The 20,400-nt window shown below is 45.5% G+C and overlaps 1 protein-coding gene across 4 annotated transcripts in view; it reads left to right on the top strand.

Moving 5' to 3' along the window:
• Window positions 1–1,450: 1,450 nt before the first annotated feature.
• Window positions 1,451–20,400, top strand: part of LOC140411520 (S-adenosylmethionine decarboxylase proenzyme-like) — a 166,876-nt gene continuing 147,926 nt past the window's right edge. For all 4 annotated transcript variants that reach the window (XR_011940853.1, XM_072500615.1, XM_072500610.1 and 1 more), the window contains exons 1-2: window positions 1,451–1,708; window positions 4,812–4,898. Coding sequence is in view for 3 of the 4 variants with exons in the window: in XM_072500615.1 (XP_072356716.1) it covers window positions 1,602–1,708; window positions 4,812–4,898 (194 nt within the window). In the remaining variant the exon portion in view is untranslated. The remainder of the gene's footprint in view (window positions 1,709–4,811; window positions 4,899–20,400) is intronic.

Genomic DNA, 20,400 nt, shown 5'->3' with positions numbered 1-20,400 from the left:
GTAGAAGCCCGGATTCCAGACCGTTCCTGCCATCCCATCCTGAGACTACTGTGGGCAGACACTTGTAGGAGACAGAAACAGGCTAACTTGCAATTCCCACCTTGAGGATGAAAATGCAGGCCGTGCTATCCAGAAAATCAAACTGACCTCAAGTTGTAAGCTGTTCTGTGTGAGTCCTGTCACCATGTTGTTGAAAAGGCTTGTGGTTCAATTGGTAGCACACTTGCCTCTGATCAAAAAGGTTCTGGTTTCAAGTTCCACTCCAGGACTTGATGAGAGCCAAGGAAGGAATGTTAAGTGTGTTGGATTGTTAATCAGCCTTTGTGCCCTTGCAATATAACCCACCATTCTCCAAGGTGAAGGAAAAGTTTAAAGAACAAAAACAAACATCACCAGGCTAAATGTATTCCTCTTGTTTAGAGGAGACTTACTGTTGAGACAACACTGCCAAACATCATTACTAAAGTTCAGTTAAGGCAAACATATGTCACTTATCTAGGGATGACTGTCTTCGTTGAATGAAGTGCAGCGATGAAAGAAGTTGCTTGCTTACTCTGCAGCTCAAACTGGTGCAGTTCGTGTTTAGTCAGTATGATGTGCCATTTCCTGCATCCACAGTATTTTGCCTTTCTTTATGAGTGTACCATACCGTGGTCAGGAAAATAAAGACAATGCACTTGTACATATTCTGGTGAATTGTGCGGTGCTCCATGCCCCTTGTGAGAAATTCCCTAGCAAGGGCTAATACCCAGTTTTGTAGGTTGTTTACAACAACAACCTGTGCATACATAGCCCCTTTAACTCGCAAACGTGTGTCAAAACCCTTCACAGGACTATTTCCCCTTTAGTGTGGGCAACGTGATAAGGGTTTCTTTGGGATGAAAGTTGCGGACGGGTTTCAGTGCCAAATAATCTGCCCTGATACTGTTGTGATATTTCAGGTCATTGCTAACTGACCAGCCACACTGACTCGTCAGTAAACCCACCCGAGACACTTCCAACTTTGTCATAATATCTCCGTGAATGGTGTGTTTCTACCTGGATCAATAGGTTACTGAGACCTCGCCTCTGGACTTTGCTCAGCGCAGAGTGCCCTCACAGGGGGAAAGTTTACAATCTGTATATCAGAGGAACAAACCATGGGGGATATTTCAGTACTGGGTTGGAGACTGTTACAACAGGGTGATGTTCATGTCAAACATCCTGGTGACTGAAGGTGCAGAGCAGTGAGGCAGAGAAAAGATGTCACTTTTTTAAAAAAACTTTAAGTGATTCTTGGGTAAACATACAAAAAAGGACAGTCAGGCCCATTACCCGGCGTAGCCATCGCCCTCGTTAGGGCCAAACGCAAGTTACAGAGTTTGACAACTCCATGGAAAAGGATGGTGGACTACAACTCCCAGGATACATTTCAAAGACATGCCCAACATCCAGTTTAAATAAACACGGCTAAAGATCACCCTGACACCTAACTGCTGCCGAACTCACAGATGGCAGGAGACATCAGCTAGCCGATCCTCGCACCGTTTACATGAGGAACAACATAAACACACACACACACAAATCGAGCAATTCACCTGAAAGAAGAAATTCAATTCGCCATGGAAAGCAGTGCTCATTTCTTTGAAGGCACCGAAAAGCTGCTTGAGGTGTGGTTTTCTCGGAAGGATGAACGTAAAGGATCGGGAGATCTCCGCAACATCCCCAGGTACAAGTAGTGAAGCAGCGGCGGAGAGGGCAGCAGGAACCCATTTGGGAATTTCTATTTATATATAAATGCACTCACAAGCGTCTGGATGAAATGCAAAGCACAGTCGCTTTGAAATATTAGAAAAAGGAACTTGGTTCACCATCGTGCCTGCTTGTCGCTGTACGTCAGACTAGTGGGGAGGGAGAGAGCGAGGGGAGGAGGAGCAGGTTAAATCAGATCGAAATGATGGTTTAGACCTGCAGATTAATGGATCCAATGGTCGCCTACAAATAAACTATCCTTTAGCAAGCAGCACAATTTTAGCATTGAAGCAAACCAAACCACAATAAACTGTCCACTTGAATTCCTGCTAATTGGCATCAGGCATTTGTACAGTTTCAGACAAAGCTTTAAACTCAGACCCACGGAGCTGTGGCTCACATCATTCCTACTTTAAAAGAGTGTGAATGACACTCACCCTGTTCTCAAAATCAACATTTATAAAAATAATTGAAAAATGGGGTGGATGCTAGGGCAAAGAGGCATTGCAAAACCAACAGACTTACAAATGTGGCTGATATCGAAACTTTGTTTTCTTGTTTATCATTTATTATCATTAATAAAGGTAAAGTCACCATAGTCCCAGATGACCATAGGCTGCTTTCCCCTTTGAGAGGGAGAGTTGACTGGTGGTGGTTTAACCTGAGGATCAACACACCTCAGGCGAGGGGAAAGAAATGAAGGCAGGGCCTTCATGAATAACCTCAGCCGGGACTGGAATTGAATTATTATCAGTGCCCAACCCCCATCAGGACAAAAATCTGTTTCTGGTCATTTCGAGACCTCTTTTCTGACACAGGAACATTTTTTACTGATTGTCCTGACCTGTCCCGCCCGGGCTGTACCAGACCCACAGGCTGGTTTCTTCAGATTTTTGTCCCAAGCAGTTCATCACCTTCAGCAACATTGTTTAAAATGTCACTTTCAGGAAACCCTCTTATTCTTCAGACTGCCTGGGCTGGCATTCACGTGTTTATCTTTGTCTTCAAATAACTGCACAGCCCTCTGCACAGTTTCAACTACTGAAACTTTCAATTCTGGCCCAGTCAATGGATGGGGAATGGATGGATTATTGTACAACAACCCTGTCTGCCGGAGACAGCAGTGTGCTTATATGGATGCATATGAATACATTTGATTGGTGCTATATATTTTTAGGGAAGCTGAAGGAAAATGTAATTGCTGATTTAGTTTAAAAAAATTTGAAATGTAACCAACGTGTCAGCTTCTGCACATCAATGGTTTGAACACATTGTTAAGTGCAATAGAAGGTTTAAGTGGTGTGAAAGTAGGACTAACTATTTAATCAAATCTATATCTAAATTTAATAAAAACAGATTATTTGGTGTGATGACATCTTGGCCCACAGCAAACGAAAATCAGGGTAGCATTGTTAAGGGTATTAAGGGCAATGTCAGGGAGTCTGAAACATCAGTATAAGAAGGCTCTCTTGTTACAAGCACATTGACTATTAATATTAATATCCAGTCCCTTAGCAAACTCATTAAAAATACAACACACATTGTTAGTCGACCATTTCCTATCAGTGTATTTGAAACAAGATCACTGAGCACGGTCATAATTAAGAACAAAGTGCATTCTCCCAGTGATCATTACAGAAATCGTTAGTCCGGCCTCAGATATTTCAGAGGTAAGATTGTGGTTGTGACATTCAGCTGGTGTCTGACTCTGCAGTATCGGCTATCACCCCAAGCTGATAGAGCTATTCTGGGAAAGCATGTCAAACATTAAACCGTCAGCAACTGCCCACTTGTTCCAGAAACTGATCAGTATGTTTTGTTTTCAACGAATTAACAAAAATAATGTTGAAGTTTCACAACTATACAGATCACAGTGATTATTGAGTATACGGTATTATGAAAAGATGCATTTTTTTCAAAATCAAATATTTTGTATTAAGATTCTTCTTTTGAACACCCTTTGTTTAAAAAAAAGTCTCCACATTAGGCAGTGCATGGTCTCATTGATACCCAATTAGGAAGATGGTAACATTTATCAAAGTTTCCATTCCTGATCTACACAGCGAGCGTGTAGATATTGGATAAGAACAGAAAGAGACTTGCTCGTGATGCCTTTTCTCTCATCCCTAGTTTAAAATATGCCAATGCTCATTTGGTGAGTTTGCAGTTGAAGAATAGCCACTGGAAGGATGTCCAGGAGAGGCAATGAGGAGAGGGCAGAATGAAAAACCTTGGGTACAATGTGAGAGTAGAATATGCTGTAAATCACATATCTAATACCTACCTTTTAATTAACCACAAATTCTTAAACGCACTGGGAAAGTTGGTAGATGATAATTTTGTTGTATTTGGAATCCATCTTTAAAAATCTGCCTTCCTATTTTGATTATTTGTATTTGCTGTTTTAAGAAACGTTCGCCCTAGTAACCCACTGTTGCCTTGACAACAGACCATTCACATGGGCCACGTGTACCAGTGTTAGTCAGAAGTGCTTCAAGGCTATCCCTGCAACCTATACCATCCATAGATGTTGGTCCAACTTTACCGCCCCCCCCCCCCCCCTGCCCCTTGTTTCCCGCAAGCCCCCGCACTTTTGATTTCCTGCAAATTCAGACCTTCGCCTGAGGGACCCTACAGCCTCAAATATTTGGGGAAATGGGAATATTTATCATTCATCATTGCTGCTTGATAATGTTATATGTCATTTGATGTCAGCACATTCAATATAACTTGGTCAGTGTTGCTAAGCAGATTACATAACATGTTTACTCTCATTAATATTCAGGCGAAAGCTGATGTAAATTGATGGCAATAGATAACATTGGAATGGACGATAAATCGTAATTATCTCTACTGTCACATTTTATTTTTGATCCACCAAATTTTCACATGTCATTGTTGCAGATTATACATTACACTTGTAACAACACACTGCTACAGTACAGAGTTTGACAATGTTCATGTCGCAGTACATTTTCCCTGTCCTTTAAAAACAGTTACTGCGACTGGACAGGTAGTCACAATGAAAATGATGCTAAAGCTTTTTGTCAGTAACTGCAACCATCTTTTGTATGAAATAGATTTGAATGGAACAAGCTGCTGAAAAATGTGCATTGTTTGATTGTCAGTGTGACAAGAACAGACTGGCAAGATGCTTATGTGCTCAGGTAAGTGACAACTGTGGGACATAATACACATATTGATTGTTGAACTGTTTTCAGGACCCTTAAATTCACTGTTTGACACATTCTTTCTGTGTGATTTTAAAAAAAACTAGCTGTGTCTTCTTTTACAATCTCCTTTGTGAATAAGAAAAGACTACTTTAGCATTTTTAAAAATTGTGGGATATATATTTTAATTTTGACAAAGTTATTTTCATTTAATAACTTGTTATATGGGCACTATAATGAATGCATCTTATTCAAGGCCAAACATTTTAAAAGCCTTCATATGCAGGCTCCAAATATTTGGTAATGTGGGGCAGTTTTGAAAGTTACTTGCTCTATTAAATTATTACGGGAAGATAAAAAGTCAGAATGATTTTCAATGGTAGTCAAAATTATAGATATAACGGGTTTGTGCAATCAACTGAATTGCTTGGCCTTAGGCCTGGCCTCCAGAGACCATTGTAACTTCCTGTTTTGAGGAGAACTGAGTGATTAATGGTAAAAGATTGTAAGTTTCATAAGAGGAATGTCGGATGTTGCATTAGGTTCAGGCATTGTTTGTGTACCCAAGGCTATTCTCTTACAGGAAAAGCACATTTAAACCATTTATAACCAGAAAACTTAAATCATTATTTGTTTTAGAAATGTAGGTTGCATTTGCAAATGTGTAAAAATAGGAACTCAATCTGCATTTAGTTTACATATCTAATGAATTAAATATATTGTGATTGTGCATAACACATTTATAGGGTGACATATTAAATGTTTATAACCTCCAAAACAAGACAAATGTTCTTCAGATTGACTCAAATAACCATGTAGTAAATTGGGGACATAATAAAAACCAAACTGGCACAATATGCAGAGGCTATGTATGATTATTTCTTATGGATTCCCTGCTTTAGGAAAGCTAATTTCCATCTCCTGCCTCTCTGAAAAGATATCAGGGAATTTTAGATCTAAGTTTGCTCTACTGCTGTAGATATCTCAACAAGCTCTCTTTTGAAAGCAAACATTTATGCCAAATCAATCCTGTCTAATAGCATTCACATTCTCACAATTTCATGGAAAGAAAAAGGGCTTATCCTTGCTTAAGGCTTGGGAATGTTGTACTTGTACTCTCTAGCATTGTGCTAATTTTCCCCTCTTGTTATTTCAGCTGTGTCTCAGTTGATTGCAATGTCACCTAAGATTGTGGGACTTGAGAGCAAAAATCTGGAGTGACAATCCAGTGCAGCACTGAGAGAGTGTTGCACTGTTTGAGTCAATGTCATTTAGATGAGGCCTTATCTACTGTCTTGGTTGAATGTGAATGGCACTATTTCGAAGAACAAGGGCGTTATCTACAGTGCCCTGGCCAATGTTTATCTCTTAATCAACATCCCAGTAAACAGATTATTTGGCCATTGTCACATTGCTTGTTTGTGGGAGCCTGCTGTGCACAAATTTCCTGCTGCATTTCCTACAATACAACAGTGACTACACTTCAAAAATACTTCATTGGCTATAAAGCACTTGTGAGATTTGGTGATCAAGAAAGGTGCCATATAAATGCAATTATTTCTTTTTTCTATCATATTTCCTCTCAGTTTTTTCTCCCGCTAAAGTAAACTTAATCAGCTGAGTCTTTCTGCGCATCTTAGCCATGGGATTCATTGAAATGCAGACCAAGAAAGCTACCAGTCCAGAAAAGGGATACCAGTCAAAATCAATCAGTTTAATCTCGAGCCTTCAATCTGTTCTAAAGATTTATTGTGGTCACTGTTACTACTGTATAATAAACTAATCACATCACTTGATTTTGTTTTCAAACTGGGTGCTATCTTGTTTCCTGATTTAGCTGAATGACAAAAATTGGCACTCAAAATAAGAAATTAGCATATTCACACAACAGCCACTCTATGTCAAAAGTATTTCTGCAAAGATTTCCCTCCATATCTCTTTGTAACATAAGGCTTGATTTCTGCTTAATTCTCCAGGTTGCATTGTATATTTATGCTTTCCCTAAATTAAAACGCACAACCCAGTACAGATTCCTAGATTGCACCAGTGTCAATTTGGCTATCACTCTAATAGGTGACCATGCCCAGAATTGTTTTAATAAATGCCACCTCTTTCTCCTCAGTCTAATATAGTGTTCCACAGGTACAGCAGGGAAAACAAATAGAAAATTGCGGTTCTAACAATACTATGTATACTTTGTAAAAATTCCGTGCTTTAAAGACACATTCCAAAAGAAATCCCCCACACATAGCTTTCCAAATAGAATTCAGCCCCAGGAAAATCATTTCTCTCAGAGCAGCTGCCATCTCATTTAATCACAGAATGGCAATATCGAACAACAATGTAAAGGTCTGGTGATCTTAATTTTAACAATCTATTGCCCATTCTCCCCTCTCCTCCACCTCACTTCACAATGCTGTACTCCTAGCTCCTCTCTTCCACAGAGCTTTACTCATCACCTCCCTGCCCCACCCCCACTCCCTTCCCACTGTGCACCCACGCCCAAGTTAGAAGGGGTTCACACTAATCATCACCGTTACATTTCAGACCCCAGACTGTCTGTGAGTAATGCCATGGGAGATCACTTAATTAACAATTAAAATGAATTAGGTAAGTGAGGAAAAGATGGATTTAATGGTGCATCTTGTGCTTCAGTTCCAGTGTACCTGGAGGGAGTACGGATACTAATTAGTTTTTTTTGCAATATGTGGGCTTAATACATTTGAAGCAAACATTTTCTTCAACTCAATAAACATAGTTGCAGTAATTAGACCGTGATGTGATGTCTATGCATGAAACATTCATTGAAATTACAATCATATGCAGTGGAAAGTTAGCTCCAAACACTGGGAAAAGATTATTGCAAAGTCATTGAAGTTTGAATGGTAGATTGTATGTTTTTAGCACTGACCTTTTAGATAACTTAAGCTAATTGCTCAGAAAGGCACTCAGATCTACAGGCAGATGAGTTTTTCCAAGGGGTAGAAGGAACAGAAATAGGCAAAATATTCTGCTGCACAAAATTGATAGAAAATCATTTTTGTTATTTTTTTCCTCCGTCAAAATCACTGACAAGGATTTTATCACACGCTGTTAAAATAAATGAATAAGTAAAAATATAGCTAGTTACACTGTACAGCTATTTTTCCAGAAGCCATGGTTTGAAATGCAAATGAAATTAGAGAACCACATAGGACTTGAGCCAATCGAATTCTTACTAAATAAAGCTAAAGATTCAAAGTTAGCTGTTTAACACTGAGTTATCATCAAACAGAGGGAATGGAAATCTCTGACCGAAATGCAGAATGAAGAAAGGAATGGAGGGTGCATTTCAAAAAGTCTAAAACTTATAAAGATTTACATTTCTAGTGCATCTTCGCCGCCTCAGGACATCCCAATGTGCTTTAGAGCCAATGCATTCTGTTTGATGGTAATCACTGTTTGTGTTTGTAATGTAGCAGCTAGGTCTGCACATATGAAACTCTCACAAACAGCAATGTGACATTGATCTCATAATCTGTTTTAATTATGTTGATTGAGGGATACAAATCGGCCCGAGCGTTTGTGGATAACGCCCCTGCTCTTCTGTGAATTGGTGTCATGGGATCCCCTGAGAGGGCAGATAGGAACTTGGTATAATCTCGCAGTCAAAAATGGGCACCTCTGACATTGTAGCACTCTCTCAGTACTGCACTGAGATGTTTCGATTTTTGTACTCAGGTCTTGGAGCAAGGTTGAACCCACAGCCTTCTGACTCAGAGGCGAGAGTGCATCATGCTGAGTCAAAATCTTTAACTTTCACATTCAAGCAATTAATTTGCTTTCTTCATCAATCAACATCAAATACACAGGTATCATTCCTATCAGAGCTCTTTGCTGCTGTTACCTAAAATGCTTTGCCACTTAGCATGTAATCCATATTCTCACTTTTTCTACCTAACTCCAGTACTGTATAATTATCTGTGTCACACTCCATTTGCCACTTCTCTGTTCATTACCTTATTCCCATCCAAATCCCTTTGGGGCATCAAACTGATTAGCATTAATTTGGTGTTATCCATCAGCTTAGAAACCTTGGGGAATATTCTGCATTCCACATCATTTATAAAAGTTCTGAATGTGTTTCCTAAATGCTTTTCCTCTCCTTTAGCTATCACTGCTCAATGTTGAATAAAGGAGCATGACAACGCATGGAGAAGAGACTGAGACGTAGAGTATAGTTAGAATTTGGTGCAGAGGGGGAAAGAGGTGTTCCTATTTCTACTTTTTTTTCAGTCTCCAGTAGTTGGTGAGTTTTCTTCCTTTGGTTCCAAGGTGAAGAATGCACCTTTCTATTACTTCAGCTGTGTGAATGATTAACGAATTGACTAAATAAACAAATAAGGTTGGACAGAAAAGACAGGGCGGGTGGTGTGCCGTGACTGCAGCATGTGGGAATCTGTGGAATGCCCTGCAAGCCAGGACAATCATATCCTCAGTAAGTGTCTGCAGTTTAGCAGGGCCCTGGAGAGGGGGGTGTAGATGGTGCCACATATTGAGGCCTGGAGGCGAGGGAGTTTGGGGGCTCAGTGTTTTAAACTGAGTTTCTTGTCATCCAGACTGTGCAGCCAGAAACGCAGGCCTGAAAGACCGACTTTCAAAAAATTCTGAACCGCCAGCCTGTGAATTCCAGTTTTTGTAAAGCCAGTCTGTCAGGCCAGTTTCATTGAATTGCTGTGCTGTTGCTTCCGACCTTTCGGCAACATCATGGTTACGATTTTTAAAAAAAAGCCCGGCAGATAACCGCAAAGCTGCACGATGATTGGAAGCAGGTTCGATTCACAGCTGACGGGCAGAATGTTCTTGGTTAAAAATCTGCCTGAAAAATGATGAATGAAAACTCTGTAATCATTCCAAAGCCAACTGGGTATTGGTGATTGAGAGGGAGATGAGTGCGTCAGATGGTGGGGATGGGGTTGGTTGGGGGTGAGGGAGTGAGGATGTGGGGGATGAGGGCACGGGGTGAGGAAGTACCGGAGGGCTGAGGGTGTGGTGGGGAGGCAGAATCTGGGGGTTTGAAAATTTGGTGTGAGAGGATGGGAGATGGGGGAGGAGGGAGGGGGGGGGGGCGAGGAAATGGTGGGGTAGAGAGGGGGTTGGGATGGTGGGGTATTGTGAGGTGTCTGGGCATGTAGGGTTTGATGGAAGGGTGAGGGGGTGGGATTTGGTGGGGGTGAGGGAGGTGAGAGGCTGGTGGAGGGTGTGACGATGGGGATTAGGAGGGATCACTTTTAAGGTTCACTATACTCTTCCCAAAATGTTATTTTGCATTTAAACCAGGTTTTTACTATGCTCTAATATGGATAGGCATAATTCTGAACACATCCTGAGTTGATGTACCAGAGGTTCGAGAATCTTCGGTCACATCAAAATAAATGTAAGAAACAGAAAACTGGGAGTGATAATAAAAATTCAGGGTGTTGTCTCACTATCATCCATTTTATCAATCTTGCAAAGTCTAGGAATTAATCCCTATAAGCCAATAGGAGAATGCTTAAAGAAAGATAATGCTTATTAAAGAAGCGTTTTTCAAATTTTTTTTTTTTAACAAACAATTTTATTGAGGTATTTTAGGCATATAGAAAAAGTGACATTGTTCAGTACAAAAAAGAAGTCAAGACACAAATTAAACATAGTGCAAACCACGGCTCTGTTCGCGCACGGACCTGCCTCAATATCCCCGACTACACTCTACACTACCCTAGCCGCCCCCCCTGCTGACGCTTACTCCTCTGCGAAGAAGTCAATGAATGGCTGTCACCTTCGGGCGAACCCTAGTAGCGAACCTCTCAAGGCGAACTTGACTCTCTCTAGGCCAAGAAAGCTCGCCATGTCCGATAGCCATACCTCAGCCCTCGGGGGCTTTGAGGCCCTCCATGCTAACAGTATTCGTCGCCGGGCTACCAGGGAAGCAAGCAAAGGCCAGAACATTGGCCTCCCTCTCTTCCTGGATTCCCGGGTCCTCCGAAACCCCAAAGATTGCCACCTCAGGACTCCTTACCACCCCAGTTTTCAATACCGGGGACATGACATCTGCGAATCCCTGCCAATACCCCCTGAGTTTAGGGCATGACCAGAACATGTGTACATGGTTAGCCGGCCCTCCGGCGCATCTAGCACACTTGTCCTCCAGCCCGAGGAATTTTCTCATCCGGGCCACCGTCATGTGGGCCCGGTAAACTGGATCAGGCTGAGCCTGGCGCATGTTGCGGTCGTGTTTACTCTGCTCAGGGCTTCCGCCCAGATACCGTCCTCCATCTCCCCCCGAGCTCCTCCTCCCACTTAAGCTTCAGGTCCTCGGTCTGCGTATCCTCAGCTCCCATTAGTTCCTTGTAGACGTCTGAAACTCTACCCTCTCCCACCTCTCTCCTAGAAACTACCCTGTCCTGCCTCCCCTTCGGCGGGAGATGTGGGAAGGACGGCACCAGTCTGCGTACAAAATCCCGCACCTGTAAGTATCTAAAGTCGTTCCCTCTCGCCAGCCCAAACTTCTCCTCCAGCGCCCTCATGCTCGGAAAGCTCCCTTCCAGGAACAGATCCCCCATCCTCACAATCCCCACCCTCCTCCACAGTCGATACCCCCCGTCCATGTTTCCCGGGGAAAATCGGTGGTTGCCGCAGATTGGGGTCCACACCGGTCCTCTTACCTCCCCTACATGCCTCCTCCACTGGCCCCAGATCCGAAGAGCCGCCACCACTATCGGGCTGGTGGAGTACCATGCCGGCGAAAGCGGCAGAGGCGCCGTGACCAGGGCTGCTAAGCTAGTGCCCCTGCACAAAGCAGCCTCCATCCGCTCCCAAACCGACCCCGCACCCACCATCCATTTCCTTATCATCGCTATGTTGGCCGCCCAGTAATAGTTGCTGACATTCAGCAACGCCAGCCCCCCTTCTCTGCTCCTTTGAAGCATCACCCTCTTCACCCGCGGGGACTTCACTGCCCATACAAATCCCAGAATAATTTTATTCAGCCTCTTAAAGAAGGACCGCGGGATAAAGATGGGGAGACATTGAAAAACAAACAAGAACCAGGGGAGAATCGTCATCTTAACAGTCTGCACCCTCCCCGCCAATGACAGCGGGAGCGCATCCCACCTCCGGACCTCCTCCCTCACTCGTTCCACCAGTCGGGACAGGTTGAGCTTATGCAACCTGCCCCAGTCCCGTGCCACCTGAATCCCCAAATATCGGAAACTCTCCCCCACTAGCCAGAACGGCAAATCCTTCAGCCTACTCTCCTGCCCCCTCGCCTGAATTACAAACAACTCGCTCTTAGCCATGTTCAGTTTGTATCCGGAGAACCGGTCAAATTCCCTCAGGGTTGCCGACCATCCCCACCATTGGGTCCGATACGTATAACAGCAGATCATCTGTATATAACGAGACTCTATGTTCCACTCCCCCCCCCCCCCCCCCCCCCGGACCAGCCCTTTCCAGCCCCTAGAAGCTCTCAGTGCAATTGCCAGAAGCTCTATGGCCAGCGCAAACAGCAGTGGGGAGAGAGGGCAGCCCTGTCTTGTCCTACGGTGCAGTCTAAAGTAGTCCGATATCGTCCTGTGCATCCTTACACTCGCCTCCGGGGCCTGATACAATAGCCTAACCCAGTCGATGAACTCCGCCCTGAAACCGAACCATCCTAGTACCTCCCACAGATAATCCCACTCGACCCGGTCAAAAGCCTTTTCAGCATCGATGTGTTGCTAACTTTTGATTGGTTCAATTGGCTCTGCTTTATAACCTTTGCTCTCGAGTCGCCAGGTATCTTTATGATACCGCCACGAGGTTCAAGTTCAAGTAATGATCAATAACTCAACACACCAGTTAGTAAGATTCAAATCAAAGCACATTTATTATACACAGTAAATCGCTACTCGTGCATAAATTCTACTTCTAAGCTACTTCTACAACTAACAGGCCTATACCTAGCTTCGGACTGGCCCACCAGGTCAGGGGAACAAATGGCCTTTTGTTCGGATTCTGAAACTGCGGGATTCAAAGCCGGTATTGACTGGTAGCTAGGAGCGCCTATCTCATAACGAGCGTCGACTTGAGACTTACTTCAGTGATGCGGCAGCTTGGACAGTTCACTCTCAAGGGTTGGTTCGCGTTGCTGAGTGACCCTGTCAAGAAGAACGATTTGAACTTGGGGGCTTAACTTTATAGTCCCTAGGGGCTTCCCGCCTTTCGGGGCGGACCCTGTACCTGGTTCCAGGTGATTGGACTTTGTTCCAATCGCTTGGTTCGATTTCTCCAATACTGGAGCGGTTCCCTGATCGATGGGCGGTCTTGAGGTGTCTGTTAACCTCTTTTGTGTTGGCTCCTGCTGGCGCCGGGGAGTCTGGCTTAGCTTTGTTTGTCCCAAATGTTGCGATTGTTCCCGAGAATCGCTCATCAGTATGTAGATGGCTGCTACATTATTATGCAGATGGCTGCTTGTATCGATGCTGTCTGGGCTTTTGCAGAGTTTAATACACAGTAAACTTGCACCTGCTGGTTTCTGCCTGTGTTGGCTGAATTTCCCTGCAGCCTTTGCTGTTCTCCATTTTACATCGGGAGTTGGCCAACCCAGGTGGCTACATGTCCTCCTTGTGATCCTAACGCGAAGCGTGAAGGATCACATAACTGTGTTGGTTTTCATTCCCTGACCTGGCGAGCACTCTTCTATGGCCTCTACACTGACCATAACTATGCAAAAAACATTTAACTGACAATTCTGAGGGGCGCTATGTCAAACAGGGACATGCATTACAAAAAAAAAAATGGGAACCTCTAACTATCCTTAATATACTACACTCACTCAAACATTTCATCACACTAACTTCCTAAATCATACAAACAAAATCATGGCATGTTTTATACACATTTTCTGGCTTGGCAGTCAAGCGCAGGATTGTACAATTGCTCATGAATATTTCTTTATTTACAAACAATCGCAAACGAATGCTCTTTATTATAGACCGCGGGGGTCGGGGGTCTGGTCGTATCCGAAAATAGGGGATCTGATCCTATATACCGGGGCGCGAGCGTGGTAGGCTCTCCTTCTCCATTTTCTCAGACGAATAGTCTGCACGATGCTGCAGAGTATCGCCAATACCAATAGGGATTCTATTACGTAGTTCAGGGAGTACCAAGTTATAAACCTGTCACACCAAGATGGTGTGGTGTCGCTTGTGACTGGGCTCTGGGTACTGTGGGTAAGTGATTCATTAATGGCTGGGGGAGTTGAGGTCAGGGGGTTCGCGTTCGCGCGCAACCAAATGTCCATTAGGGTTATGAGCAATGCGGAGGATATCCTCATGGTTCTTCTCTCTTTCTTTTCTCTTCTCTTCTCCTGGAACTTCTGGAGTTCTGTGTGTTCAAGCATAGCGTCTGTTACTATCTTGGTTTAATATCTCGTACGATAGCCTGTCTGTCCTTTAGTGCCAATTACTCCCTTTATAATTGGTCACTATGTGTGACTCCCTCATTTTATTTTCAAAAACCGAATTTCAGGACAAGATACACTTACAAATGATGAACCAGTGCAAGCCGTCTCGCAGGCTGTGCGATTTACCATCCAAATGTTTGAGGATGTAAATAGCATAAGGTTGGCAACCTAAAGGTCACCTGAAAACAAAAGAAAACTTTTTGAACCAAACTTTCCGAAATGAGGTGCGTATGGGCCGCGACGGGTAAGATTTGGATGGAGTCCCCAGTTAGGACGGCGACCAATGCCGTGTGTGCCCTACCTGAGCGTAGCTGACCAGAGGGGGGTTCTCAGGCACGGCGGGTCACAATGCCGTTTCTCCACTGCCTGAGCAACCGACAAGAACAGGCAAGAAATGTAGTCATCGTGGGGGGTTGCCGTATTGGTTCCTTCCTCGAACCAGAAGAGCAGTTACGAACGGGGGTCTGTGTTTCCGTCGACAGACGAGTTCCTCTGAACTGATGTCTGGGACATTAACAAGTCTCTGCGGACAAACTAGTTCTGCTGAACTAGCGTCTGGCCAAACTAGTTTCTCTGACTGCCAGTGGGCGTCAGAAGGGTGGTGTCGTGGGGCCGTGGAAAAAAAATTTCCGGTCTGACATACAACATTTAACAAAACACTACAAACAACATAAAACATGCTGCAGGTTCCATCAGAAAGGACACCGTTTCTCCCAAGCGGTTCCTATGAAAACATCATCTGGACACCTCAGTTATCGGTTGCGAACAGGGTCGCAAAGGGGTTCTCGTTTTGGGAGTCAGACTCCAAGTCGTCATCTTCTCCCGGATGCCAAACTCTCGAGTGTATCAGGGCTGATAGGGCTGCAAGGTGTGATTTTGGATCGCTCTCGTCGTTCCGGCCAAGTCTGTACGAATTATCTCTGTGCCAAAAGGTGGTGTCTAGTTCTGTGGGGACGGAACCGGGGTCGTCATTGTCGGTCGGTGGTGAGGTTTGTTTGGGAAAGTGATCGTGAAGGGATCACTCGAATCGTGGTCAGATTCGCTGGGTGTGGGTCTTGTTGCATGGGGATAGTAGGGAGGTGTGCTGTGGCTATTGTCCGAGTCACAGTCGCTGTCGCTGCTACTGCTGTCTGTGGGCGTTCCGGGGCGGAGTGTATATTTCGGGGGTGGAGTCGAGGTTGAGTCCGTGGCTGGGCTGGACGTGTTGGGGGAGGGTAGGGTTACGTTGGCTGTGGGCGGGGTGTGGTCTGCTGCGTCGAGCATGACGTGGTGTGCGTGGTTAGACTGTGTTCCATATGCCTTCATCTGGTTGATATGGAACCACGCAGTCTTTCCATTGGGGTACTTTATCTTGTAGATGGAAGGGCTTACTTTGTCCGCAATGGAGTACGGACCCGAGTACTTTGGTGACAGGAATGTGCTGGGGTTGTATACGGAGAGCATGACTTGCTGTCCTACACTGAACTCAGTCGCATGCACTGTCTTCTCGAAACAGGCCTTGCTCTGTTTCTTTCTTGTGCCCAATTTCACTGCGGCTGCTAGCTGAGCCGTTTTAACATTCTCCATTAGCTGTTTGACTGCCTTCTCGTGTATGAGGGCCGTCACTTCGGGGCTGGTCAAATCTAATCCATAAAAATTCTGTGCCTTTCATGGGGCGTCCGGTTATGAGGGTGTGTGGGGTGTAACCTGTGTATGTGGAAACTGTGTTTCGCAAAAACACCAGCGCAAAAAGGAGGACTGAGTCCCAAGTGGTGTTGTTTTGCTGGACCATTTTTCTGAGGGTTGATTTTAGGGTCCGATTCATGCGCTCCACGATACCACTCGACTGGGGGTGGTATGCAATGTGGAATTTTTGGGTAATGCCAAATATCGTGAGGACGTTCTTCATGACACGTCCCGTAAAATGGGAACCTTGGTCGGATTCAATGCTGCGGGGGAGTCCCCATCTCATAAAGATGTGGTGAGTGAGGATCTTGGCTGAGGTCTTTGCCGTGTTTGTTCTGGATGGGAATGCTTCCACCCATTTTGTAAACGTGTCTATCACCACGAGTACATATTTATAACCATTCCTGCAAGGGGGCAATGGTCCTATATAATCAATCTGGAGGTTAGTCCAGGGGCCAATAACGGGTCGGGTGTGACTGAGCTGGGCCTTTTTGGCGTATCTGTCCGGGTTGTTCTGGGCACAGATAAGACAATTCTCAATGTAGTGATTTACATCATCCTTTAAACTCAGCCACCAGCAGAGCTGCCTGAGGTGGGCTGTAGTGGGATCGATTCCCTGATGTCCATGACCGTCATGGAATAAACAAATCAGTTGATTCCTGTCCTGTTCAGGAACCACATAAAGGGTGTTCTTTAACACCACACCGTCATGTGTGGTCAGAGCATTTTTAAACCTCTCGTAGGGTGCTGAATAGTTTCCTTTCAAAATCTCCCTGAGATTGTTGTCCTGCTTCTGGGCCTGCACTAAATCCTCGATATTAGTCTGCGAGACCTGAACTGCATTCATTGGTGCGCTTTCGGGGGGGGGGGGTCCAAAAATATCCATGCTTGGAACCTGCTTTAGCCAGTGCCTCGGCCTTTACATTTCCAGGGGGGGGAGGAACGATGGTGACTACGAACTTTGACTATCCCAAAAGTCCTGTTCTGTGCTCTCTCTAAGATGTGACGGAGCAATAGGGCTGAAGGGAGGGGTTTTCCCTCTGCGGAAACAAATCCTCTTGCTTTCCACAGGGGTGGGAATTCCATAAGGCTGTTGCAGACATAGAGGCTGTCCAAGTATATGTCTGCTGGGCTGGGGAAGGAATCTGGGTGTTCCACTATGTATGCAATGGCCACAAGTTCTGCCGCCTGCGCGCCTAAGTGTCCTGGAAGTTTTATTGCTATTTTTTCTAGGGCGCGACCCTGCGCATCCTCGACGTAAATACCGCATCCTGTTATGCGCTTCCCTTCTAATATTGTGGAAGATCTACCCATATATATCTTTATGGGTTCGCACGTGTCTGTGTGCTTGGGGCTCAGGGTTGAACTACCTATCTTTCTGGGGGGTATTTTAGCAATAAAGGGGCCTGTGTTGTGGTGTGGAGAGATAATTTCACATTCATGGGGGGTTCCGGGGTACTGTAGGTTGTCGGCTAAAAAGGTGTGGGTCTTTGTCCTTTTAACGGTGATGTCCCGTCCCTGCAAAAGAAGGGTCCATCTAGCTGCTCTAATCTGACTGACTGTACCGTCCTTGAGTCGTCCGTCAAGTAAAAGTTGGGTGGGGGTGTGTTCCGTGAGAGTTGTGATGGGGTTTAGTCCGGTAATGTACGAAAAATACTGCACTGCCCAGAATACTGCGAGCAGGTGCCTTTCACAGGCTGAAAATCCCTGCTCCACAGCATCTAAAACTCTGGAGGCATAAGCTACGGGCCTTAACTGTTCGTGCCGTTCCTGAAGGAGCACGGCCGAAAGGGTGCGGTCTGTGGTTGCTACCTCTATCGCATAGGGTGAAAGCGGGTCTGGAACTTGTAGTGCGGGGGGGCGCTATGAGTGCTTGTTTCAACGAGTCCACAGCATCCGTATGCTGCGGAAGCCATTCCCAGGGGGCTCCTTTCTTTAGGAGGTCTGAGAGGGGTGCTGCCTTGCTGGCGAAACCGTCAATGTGGTTTCGGCAGTAACCAACCAGTCCTAAAAACGACCGGAGGGCTGAAACGTTCTGGGGAAGGGGCAATTTAGTAATCGAGTCAATCCTTTTGTGCTCGATCTCGAATTTACCATGTGTGATAATTGTACCCAAATATATCACCTTGTCTTCCAAAATCTGGGCCTTTTTGGGGTTAACTTTACAACAAATTGAATGTAAGAGTTCCAGGAGTTCGGACAGAAGCTCGATGTGCTCTTCTGGACCAGACATTCGAGGCGAGAAAATTTGGCTAAACCATTTGCCAGCTGTCGGTGGAAAATGGAGGGGGAGTTGTGGAATCCTTGTGGAAGGCATGTCCACGTGCACTGTTGATTTTTAAAGGTGAAGGCATATTTGTACTGGCACGCCTTTGCCAATGGAATGGACCAGAATCCATTACTGACGTCCAAAACCGTAAAGTTCGGGAATTGAGTCCCTGCTTGAGCATGGTCTCGGGACTTGTTGCTCCTGTGGGGGCCGCTGCGGGGGTGGTTTTGTTGAGTTCCCGGTAATCAATGGTCAGTCGCCATGATCCATCGGGCTTTCTCATTGGCCAAATCGGGGCATTATTAGTGGAGGCTACTGATCTGAGTACGCCCTGCTCTAATAAGCTTTCGATTACTTTTGCGATTTCTCCCTCTGCCTCTTGGGGAAATCCATACTGTTTTTGGGGTCTCGGGTCAGGTCCTGTGATTTGTAGTGAACCAGTCATCCGGCCATAGTCGTGCTTGTGGGTCGCGAATGCTGTCCTGTTCCTTTGTAAAACTGCCCTAACCTGCTTGTCCGTGCTAAATGTCATCGGGTTAAACCAAAATTCGCCTACTACGCTAATTTTGTTGCCGTATTCACTTATTGTGAGCGTTGCGGGGGCTCTTGCAGATTTTGCCATCTTCCAGACACACTGGTTGACTGGATCAAATGAAAGGTGGTGGGAGTTCATAAAGTATATTCCCAGAATGTGTTCGGCTGTGTGGGGCAGGTCAACTAAAACTACAGGGTGCTTGGTGGTGATGGTGCCGATTTGAATGGGTACTGGGGCTGTGATGTGTCCATGCTGTGAGTGGCCTGCAAAGCCGCGGAGGGTGATAGTGGTTGTAGTGGGCCACGTGTCCTTTTGGAACATGGTGGAGGAATTTATTGTGGTACGGGACCCTCCTGTGTCCCAGAGAAACTCGATGGGCTGTCCCCGTATCTTCGCTGCAACTACCGGTCGTCCGGACCTATCCCAAAGGGTGTCGCAGACCCAACTGGGGGAGCCCGTACACCGTCAGTCCATTCCGTTCAGGTCCGTCTGATCTGAACGGGTGCTCACATTATGTATGGGCTCTGTCTTATTCTTACTTAGAGTGCCCGTCTGCTGGGCTCTCTGTGGCTTTCGTGGGGCATTGCATTCCCTTGCAAAGTGTCCCAACTGTCCACAGTTGTAACATTCCTGTGACTTTTGTGGGGGGCTGTTCTTTCCTTCATTTACCCATGTGGGGTTTTGGTGTGTTTTAACTGCTTGTATGTCTGCTTCTGCCTGCTTTTCTTCGGGATTTTTAACTGCGGGTTTGTTTTGTACAGACTGCTCCCAGGTGCAGGACAATCTTTTTACGACCCATTTCTCATTATGAGCCCCCTCTGAGGGATCATAATTCGCGCAAGCTTCTTGTCCTGTTTCTGTGGCATGGGAGATAAGGGTGCGAGTCCATTTGGCCATGTTGTCTGGGGACAAATGGGCGCGGTCTAGGTCTCCAAAAACTGCTGCAAAATGGATCCACAGGCATCCAGCAAACGCTGTGGGGTGCTCGGTTTTCTTTTGCCTGCATTTATTGAGGCCATCTATGGGGTCACCCCGGTCATACCCGATCACGTCTAGGACCGCGGTATGCATTTCTGCAAGGGTGCCTCCTCCTACATTCTGTGGGTCGGGAAGGGCTGCTACGACCGAAGGGTCTAAACTCAAAACTGTGAGCTTTACATGCTCTCGCTCATCCAGGCCGTACATGGTCGCCTGCTGCTTTACTCTGGCAACGAAGTGGTGGGGGTCTGAGGTGGTGAGGAATGGTGTGATTTTCTCGCACGCGTCCCGTAATTGGGTCACTGTTCAGGGGTGGTGTACAGAAATTCCGTATCGTCCGATGTGGCTCTGCGGTGGGTGGTTACAGGGTTCGTTGGAGCCTGAACTATATGCTCTGTGGGGGGTTGGGGCGCTTTCCTCTTCTGGGGCTTTCCCTGCTCACATGTTCCCTGAACATATCTCTGCGCTGTCTCATTCAACTCTTCCCAATCAGGGCCGTCTTCCTCATCTAATTTTGCTCCGAAGGTTTCCTGGAATCCTTTTTGGACTGAAAGCAGCGATTACAGCTCTGCAATCTGCTTCCGG

This window comes from Scyliorhinus torazame, chromosome 1, assembly GCF_047496885.1.
Source record: "Scyliorhinus torazame isolate Kashiwa2021f chromosome 1, sScyTor2.1, whole genome shotgun sequence".
Classification (NCBI taxonomy): domain Eukaryota; kingdom Metazoa; phylum Chordata; class Chondrichthyes; order Carcharhiniformes; family Scyliorhinidae; genus Scyliorhinus; species Scyliorhinus torazame.
Note: the sequence above shows the minus strand (reverse complement) of the source record. Positions and strands in the feature narration are given on the sequence as shown.